The following is a 9,507-nucleotide window of genomic DNA, read 5'->3' as shown; positions in this document are numbered from 1 at the left end:
TCTCAGCAACAGGCCAGAAACCTGACTGATCTAGAAACGATCTGTGTGGAGGAGTGTGCCAAAATCCCTCCTGCAGTGTGTGCAAACCTGGTGAAAATCTACAGGAAACGTTTGACCTCTGTAATTGCAAACAAAGGCTACTGTACCAAATATTAACATTGACTTTCTCAGGTGTTTAAATACTTATTTGCAGCTGTATCAAACAAATAAATAGTTAAAAAATCATATATTATGATTTCTGGATTTTTTTTTTTAGATTATGTCTCTTACAGTTGACATGCACTTAAGATGACAATTTCAGATCCCTCCATGATTTCACAGACCCCTCCATGATGAGACAATGGCCGAGGCCTGGGGAATGGTGACTCCACCCCGAGGTAATGGAGCAGGTATGGCAGAGGTTCTATAGAGCCCAGGTGGATCTGTTTGAGACCCGGGAGACTTCGCACTGTCCACTCTGGTTCTCTCTCTCTCACCCAGCCCTGTTAGGGCTGGATGCAATGGTACAGTCATGGCTGAGGATACGCCTGTACGCCTTTCTTCCAATCGTGCTGCTTTCGGGAGTTCTAGAGAGTGTTGAGGCACCTGGTGTGCCTGCTCGAGGGCCCTTCGTGGGAAATTCCTCCAAGGTGTGATCTCCTCTCGCAGGCGGGCAGAACCCTGGTTCACCCCCGCCTGGAGTTGTGGAAGCTGTGGCTGTGACCCCTGAGGGGGGTGGTCTCTCTACCGAGGTAGCAGAGACCCTACTCCATTCCAGAGCTCCCTCCACGAGGAGGTCATACATTGCACGGTGGCGGCTGTTCAAGTCATGGTGTGAGCACTATGGCTTAGACCCAGTTAACTGCCCAATTGGTTAAGTTCTGTAGTTCTTGCAGGAACAGTTTGCCACAGGTTTAACCCCTTCAACCATGAAGCTTTATGTGTCCGCCATCGCAGCATATATCACCCTGCCTGTGGGGCAGTCACTGGGTAGGCACCCTCTGGTGCCACGTTTCCTCCCTGAAGAGGATCGGGGATCTGCAGGCTCTGTCCGTGGCCCCGTCCCACCTGGAATTGCCCCTGTCATGGCCAGAGTGTTTCTGTATACAAAACCTGGGTACATACTTAAGGTGCCTGCGGCTGTCGTGTTACATGCATTCTGCCATCCTCCGTGTATAGCCCCCAGCCAGAAGATACAGAACCACAGGATATGAGTGACTTGTGAGGTTAAGTCAGGAGTCGAGGGATTCGGTGAATTCTAATGATTCGGTGAGTGCCCTCTAGTGGAAATCAATGGCAAAAGCAGGCAGAATCCCTACTGGTCCAAAGGACTTGTTAGATTCTGATCCATTCACTAAGCGATTCAGAAGGATTCGAATCTGTAAGCAGAATCCGTTTCAGATTTCAGAACTTTACAGAAAAACAACGAAAGACCCAAGAGCTCACTCCTCAGATGATGGACTGTGAATGAAGGAAAGAAAATGAATTAAAAAGAAAAAAAAAGAATAAAGCATTGTGAATTGCACAGTAGCATGAATATAATAGATTTTGTAATATGGCAGGAAACATTAAAGAATAGCCACCTCAAAACAAGCTACTTCCTGTTACCAATTACTATATGCTATACTGTTGCTATAAACAGATGTTTACCACCAACCACTCATTTTTATTTGCATCTGATACATGCAGCTTGCTACATTACCAAGAAAACAAAAAGTAAGTGCTCTGTGTAAACACTTTGTCATGGTTGACACATTTTACTGTTATAAAACACCGACACTGTAGCACTTCTTATACAAATGCTAAATAATTCTGTGTAAATGGGTAAATCAGCTCTAATCACAACGTCAACTTCTCCAATGAAACAACCGTGGTGGGTCTCATCAGCAAAAATGAGAGTCAGCATACAGATATGAAGTACGGACTGGTGAAAAGCCAACAATCTGTCTCTAAATGTGGAAAACAAAGATGGTAGACTTCAGGAGGACAGGTTGTGATCATTCCCCAATGAAAGAGCGACACACTTTTGTACGTCTCTCTGGATAAGGGCATCTGCTAAATGGCGCAAATGTGAATGTAAATGTAAACATCAATGGCCCCTTTGTGGAGATTTTCAAGAACAACAAATTTCTTGTTCACCTGGCACCTGGTTGGTCCCTCAACACCAGCATAGCATAAAGCATTGTCTCTACTTTTTGAGAAAGCTGAGTAAGTCCCAACTCCCACACATCCTCACAACGTTTTTACAGAGGACCATCAAAAGCATCCTAAGCAGCTGCATCACTGCCCTACAGCATACCCTACCCTACACAACATGCTACATTTACAAAGCCATGAACATTGTTGATGAAAACACACATCCTCTCACACACAACAGTAAACAGCTGCAGTAAACATGTCAGGTGTTCACAGACATAATCAAGACTGTGGTTTGGACAGTCCAAATGAGAGGAATCACAGAGAGTAGCAGAACAGATAATCAGTACAGCAAAACAAACATACAGAGTAAAAATTGTGTTGATTATATGTATATATAAAATGTGTGTGTGTGTGTGTGTGTGTGTGTGTGTGTGTGTGTGTGTGTGTTCAACTTTATCTTACAGAGGAAACAAAGCACTTATTCTTCAATTACTGCCATGGCACATTGGTCATTATTATTACCTGTAAAATAAAATATCAAATAATTAAGCAAACAATCAAATAACAAAAAAACATTTATTCTTGTAACTTGTTATTGTGTTGAAGTTCTTACCATGAGCTCTGTAACATTTTACACTCAGAATGACTGTCACCAGGAGATACGGAAAGGCTGCTATTAGAGTACTGATCAGTTTCGGCACCGACACTGAAGCTCCTACGTATGAGACAAAGCATAAACAAACACATTCTACTGGGGGATTATCAAAAGCATCTTTAGCAGCTGCATCACTGCCTGGTTTGATAGATGTGCTGTTTCAGATCGTTTTACTGTCTACTGTACTGTATATGGCTGAAATGACAACAAAAGCCTACTTGACTTGAATAAAATATAGGTTTAATTTAATGGCAGGAAGAATGGATTTGTTTGAAAAGTGTTGCATAAAACTCGTCTTTAAATTGTTCTATATTGTAGAAACAGGTTATTTTCTTACACTAATTGTCATGCCACATCAATAATAATAGGCTAAGATGCCACTGAAATACCTGATTCCACAAATATATTAAATAATTCCACAGTGGATCTGTAATAATAGGATTAACTAGAAACAGGTGATCAAATAGTTTATTTATGCTCCTCTAAGTGTGTTTTTTTTTTCTTTAAAGAATATACTTAAATATTCTAATTGCATTCTGACTCAGATTTACACTTCATTTTCTCTCATATGCAAGTGAAATTACAGATTTTAAGTTTGTGTCACTCAGCATGACTGCGTCTTGTCCGTCTCCATAGCAAAAGAGACAGAGGATCATGGGTAATGCTGACAGACATGCCAAAGGTAATTTCTTTTACAATTCTTTTTTTTTATCACAGAATAAAGCAGAGAATATAAGGTTATATAAGAGGGTTATATTTTGTGTGTGTCACTAATTAACTAGTGTCACTAGGCTCCTTAATTAACCAAGAGAATATATTTACTGTATTTTGAAGAAACCAGTGATGGTTTATAATAGCGAGTCATTTACAGAATATAAAGCAATAAAAACAAGGTTGAGTAATAGTGTTTGAAGATTAAAAAAATCAATAACAAATGAGAAAAAAACAGGCGGAGGCACCAAAAATACTTTCTATTGAAATACATCACATAGAAAGTCGTCCTCAAGGACACGAAAAAATAGGGAAATTCGTTTCTATGAACAAAATGCCATTACTAGACCTTTGTTAGTTGTATGAAGGAGCATTTTTTATGTATATGACACACACAAACACTAGCAAGCCTATAGTTGTAATTGATTACATAGTGCTATAGCACACTGAACACAATGTAGGTACGTGTAGGTGTAAAATATACTTGTCCTGGTCTGTTTACAGCTCAGTGTCTCTGAGGCAGAACTGGAGCTGACATTGTTAGCTGCAGTGCAGTTCAGTATAACGGCTCCTTCTGCTGGTGAGAGACTGAACTGCAGCTGAGCTCCACGCGCTGTTTTATAGCCACTCCATAGGAATAAGACATTTTCAGCTCCGAGCGCTGCACACTTCACATCAACATCACAGCTGTTTGTGGACACCGGCAATGTTTGTGACTTCTCAATCTGTACAGAGGTTATGGGACCTATTCGTACATTTACAAAACAAACAAACAAAAAAATAAAAAGCACACACACACACACACACACACACACACACACACACACACACACACACATGAAAAGACATCTGAAACAAATTGTTGAAACAAATCGATTCACAAAGCTTGTTATATTTAGCAAGGCAAAATAATAAACAAGAGCCTTCAAGAGAGTTTAAACAATTCCCAATAAATATATTTAAGTATTGAATTCTACATATTACAATTAAATTCATAATGTGAATCATACTTACTTTGAACATAAACTTTAAATATTTGAGTTGTATACTGTCTGCTAATGCTTTTTGCAACAACCGAGAATGTTCCAGAGTCTTGGGGCTGAAGATCTTGTACAGTTACTCCAAATGGATTATAGTTCTCCTTCAATCTTCCACTGAACTGGGATTCTAGAAATGTGAAATTTTGGTCTGTTCTGTATTCAAAAAAAGTGTTTCTATTGAACTTCCACTGAACTGTTAACCCTGATTCTATTGGGTTAATAAAAGGAAGATCCAAGGAGCTCCCAACTTTGAGCACCATCACTGTGTCAGCCAAAGCAACACACACACCTGCAGCAGAGGAAAATATAACAATCAGTGTGTGCTAAAAAAGCTATGAGTATCTACAACACATTTTTTTTTTATTTGATATTGATACTATATATAAATATGCTGCTTATATGGAACCGTGTGTATACTATGTTGGTTCTACACAACAAAGCTGTCACAACACAATGTCACAACCAAAGACAAGGTTACAACCGTGCCAACAATCATCACAGTATACTGACATATAATGTATACTAACGAATATCAAAGCAGTAATTCTTTGCAAATTCAGACTGGCACCAATAACATTTCTGAACAAATTATATATAAATATATATAAGAAGTGTAACGGTACATATATTCGTACCGACATCTTTATGGTACAGGTGTTTTGGTTCGGTCGGTGCACGTGTACTGAATGCAATCCTTTTTTAAGTGTGGAACATAATTAAAATCTGAGTTCCCCTAAGGTATGTAGAATTTTAGGGCAGAGTGGACAAACACAAAGCATCAGAAAATGTTAGGCAATAAAACTGTTACAGAAGATTTTTACATTTACTGAATACAAAGTGAAAAGCACATTTAATGTTCAACAGTTCCAACAGTCCAGAATAGTTTAGAAACATAGATTCAAGGCTCTAACCTTTTAAAATCTATCCACAGAAAAACATTTACAATTTAAACTTTTTCTAATGACTTTCTATATTTGGAAACTTTAGTATAATATAACATCTATAAAAAAAATAAATTCACCCATGATATGTAGCTTAAAATGCAGTAATTGTGCAAATATTTATTTTGGTCTTTGACAAACATTTTTAAAAATAGCTTAAAAATCAGAAAAATGACCACTTGGAAGGAAAAATGGAAGCACGTTATGCACAATAGTCCTGCATTGCTGTTCTGTTCTATTTCTTTATGTCAAAGACCAAAAAGATTCTCTGCCCTGATACCAATATGAATAATTAAGCTCAGTAAATATGCAAATAATTATTATGGTCTTTGACATGAATCTTTAAAACATTTTTTTCTAAATACAGTATGCATCAAAAACGAAATTCATTCCTGTACGTACCCTTAAAAATCACAAACATGAGCACTTTAAAGATGGAAACACGACATGCACGATAGTCCTGCATTGCTGTTCTATTCTTAGTCCTGTTTTGTCCTGCTGCAGCTCGTTGTAGATTTCTGATACAAAAGTATACAGTCCAAGACCACAAAACACTTCCTGACTTGCTCAGTGTCTGATCTCATGGTCTTTAAATGTTTGCTGTGGGTGGCAGTAAAGGCCTAAATGTATCAATAGTATTTTCATGTGTGTTGTCAGAAAGTGGTTTAGAGGTTTTTCTCATTTCTTGTACTGTGTCACGGATGTTTACTGTGGTTCTTCCAAAATAAAGCACTTTTAAATAAAGTGCACATGGACTTTTAAATAAAGTGCATAAAGGTAATTTGCAATAGCCGAATGAAAGTGATCTGCTCAGTGTCAGAGATCTCTAGTCTATAAATGTTTGCTGTGGGTGGCATGAAGATTAAAAATTGTATCTATATTTAAAGTACATCTATATTATGTCATGCATTGTCAGAAAGAGGTTTAGTAGTTTTCCTTACTTCTAATGAAATGCGTCACAGATGCTTACTGTGGTCTACTACATGCACTTTTAAATAATGTGGATAAAGCTAAAGTGCACTGGTTCAAGGGAAGTGGGGCATTTTTCTATTTCTCTTTTAGATTCTTTTATGGGCATGAAATAAACTCCTGTATGGCTTGATTGGTGTCTTCTAATGGGTTGGGTAAACGCTTCTCTACATCACTAGCATTTCTTCCTTTTTGAATGCAAGTAACGCAATTCATCTACAAATAGAAAGCAAGCTAATGATAACGATGAGTTGATACAAGGTTGCCTGAGTTAATATGCTTTGAAATATAGGAGGATAATTTTATGCAAGCAAAACAAGCAAAGATTTCCATACATAATGTAAATAAAATTAGTTTTGCTTGAATGAGCCACTGGTTATGGCTCTAGTTTTACTTTTACCTTTAGTGTAGATTTACCAGCTTGCAGTTCATACATGGTTTAGGAGTAAACAGATAAGAAATGAGTGAGACTCCATGGATACAATTCATGCAGCATAAACAAAAACAGGTTTTGTAAATTATATGCAAATCCAATTTTAAAAACAATGTTCAGAGCACCGATGTGTTCTTTTTCAAATTACAGAATGTAAGAAATGAACAGAATGTACAGAAATGTAAGTGCAATTAACAGATGTTTATTGATGAATGCATTTTTGTATGCTATTACACCTATATTTTCATGTTGTAAGAAACCGTTTAACAGATGGACACAACTATGCTGCATATAGAGCCACAGGAAATGACACGAGACCTTCTAACAAGTTTAGTTCCTTTTTTTATTTCCTACAAATCCACACCCTTCTTAGTGCTTTTGTTTTTAGCACAGATAACGCAAAACCAGAATTTAGCAAGCATCACAATTGCATTTACATTTACATTTATGGCATTTGGCAGGTGCCCTTATCCAGAGAGACTTACATTTACATACATACAGCTGCTGTATAAATGCAGTCAAAATATATACCTTGTCTTATTAGGAAACATCTTGGATTATCCTGGTGGCATCTGGGAACTGACTCATCAGTATCACATTCTGCCCATTGACATGGGAAATTAAAGTTAACATAATGATCCCCCTTAATGCTGCTATTTGTTCTTTTTAGAATGTGACACATACAGTGAGGAAAATAAATATTTGAACACCCTGCTATTTTGCAAGTTCTCCCACTTAGAAATCATGGCGGGGTCTGAAATTGTCATCGTAGGTGCATGTCCACAGTGAGAGACATAATCTAAAAAAAAAAATCCAGAAATCACAATGTATGATTTTTTAACTATTTATTTGTATGATACAGCTGCAAATAAGTATTTGAACACCTCTCTATCAGCTAGAATTCTGACCCTCAAAGGCCTGTTAGTCTGCCTTTAAAATGTCCACCTCCACTACATTTATTATCCTAAATTAGATGCACCTGTTCGAGGTCTTTAGCTGCATAAAGACACTTGTCCACCCCATACAATCAGTAAGAATCCAACTACTAACATGGCCAAGACCAAAGATTTGTCCAAAGACACTAAGGACAAAATTGTACACCTCCACAAGGCTGGAAAGGGCTACGGGGAAATTGCCAAGCATCTTGGTGAAAAAAGGTCCACTGTTGGAGCAATCATTAGAAAATGGAAGACGCTAAACATGACTGTCAATCTCACTCGGACTGGGGCTCCATGCAAGATCTCACCTCATGGGGTCTCAATGATCCTAAGGAAGGTGAGAAATCAGCCCAGAACTACACGGGAGGAGCTGGTCAATGACCTGAAAAGAGCTGGGACCACCGTTTCCAAGGTTACTGTTGGTAATACACTAAGACGTCATGGTTTGAAATCATGCATGGCACGGAAGGTTCCCCTGCTTAAACCAGCACATGTCCAGGCACGTCTTAAGTTTGCCAATGACCATTTGGATGATCCAGAGGAGTCATGGGAGAAAGTCATGCTTTCCGGTTGATTGTGGTTTGCCACAATAAACTCTACCTTTGCTCTATTCATCCTAGTGTCTTGGCTTCTTATGAAGAGACTATTTTACATTTATTTTGAAAATCACAACTAACGTCGGAAGCAATTGGTCTGAGAGACAAGAAATTTCCGACAACTTTCACCCTGTATGTTGACTACTGCTGATGAGATCAAACAGTCTTGAGCTGTGCACTGTTACACAGTCATAAGTCAGCATAAACAGCAGTGGGCTAAGAATACAGCCCTGGAGCCCCCAGCATTTATTGTGTTGCTGAGATTTTGTTCACAATCAGGACTCTCAGTCAGGAAGTTCTGGATCCCCTGTGCCATGTGCTCTGTTTTTCCATTGTTGTAAAACAATGTTTTGTGTTGTGGCTTTTAAGGTCACCTTGTCACCTACTTTGAAGGTGGAGTTTCAGGTTTGGAGCAGCCTATACACCCCTGCACTCATGGCATGGCTTCTAGCCGAACTGTAAAGTTAGTTGTTCCTAAAGACAGTGATGTCTTTGATAAACTTGCTGATTTAGCTGGGCACTGATGAAGTATATTCCTTTCTGTCAAGTTTGTGAAGTCATCTTTGGTTGCCAAGCCTGAAGGTTTTCATGTGTTCAGAACTGAATTAGACCATAAAATGAATGGCCTGTATTCTGGGATTAATATAATAATTAATATAATTAATATAATCTGTTAAAAACTGTGTCTAAAAAATTTGGAACAATTTCAAAATAAGGTTCCTTTACATTTTCAAAGACTTAATATAAAGACATCATCAAAAGATTTGGAGAACCTGAAGAAATTTCTGTGCACACAGGACAAAGGGTTAAAATTTGATGCCTGCGATCTTTGGTTCTCAGGCGGCACTGGATTAAAAACAGGTATGTGTTTGGGCATCTTGCACATCTGGAAAGGCATCATTAATGATAACACATATACAGTATATGGTATTAGAGCAGCAAATGCGTCCATCCAGATGATGACCTTTTCAGGAAATGCCTTGCAAATTTCAGCAAAACAATGCTAAATTGTATACTGCATCTATTAAAATGGCACGGCTTCATAGTAGAAAAGTCGGAGTGCTAAACTCGCCTGCATGCAGTCCAGACATTTTTCCAATTGAAAA

General features: G+C 38.2%; 1 protein-coding gene across 2 annotated transcripts; it reads right to left on the bottom strand.

Annotated features, from left to right (window-relative positions):
- Window positions 1-311: 311 nt before the first annotated feature.
- Window positions 312-6,105, bottom strand: LOC124387238. Of its 2 annotated transcripts, XM_046851466.1 has the most exons (6): window positions 5,868-6,105; window positions 4,499-4,813; window positions 3,969-4,229; window positions 2,732-2,833; window positions 2,581-2,640; window positions 312-1,440 (listed from the first exon to the last, which is right to left on the bottom strand). In XM_046851466.1, the coding sequence occupies exons 1-5, from the start codon at window positions 5,929-5,931 to the stop codon at window positions 2,597-2,599; spliced, it is 786 nt and encodes a 261-aa protein (XP_046707422.1). In that variant the 5' UTR covers window positions 5,932-6,105; the 3' UTR covers window positions 312-1,440; window positions 2,581-2,596. The 2 variants fall into 2 exon arrangements, with proteins under 2 accessions (XP_046707422.1, XP_046707421.1); XM_046851465.1 differs by lacking the exon at window positions 312-1,440 and having other exon boundaries at window positions 1,892-2,640.
- Window positions 6,106-9,507: the final 3,402 nt, after the last annotated feature.

This window comes from Silurus meridionalis, chromosome 6 (assembly GCF_014805685.1).
Source record: "Silurus meridionalis isolate SWU-2019-XX chromosome 6, ASM1480568v1, whole genome shotgun sequence".
NCBI lineage: Eukaryota > Metazoa > Chordata > Actinopteri > Siluriformes > Siluridae > Silurus > Silurus meridionalis.
The sequence above is the reverse complement of the archived record's forward strand: the minus strand, read 5'-3'. Positions and strand labels throughout refer to the sequence as shown.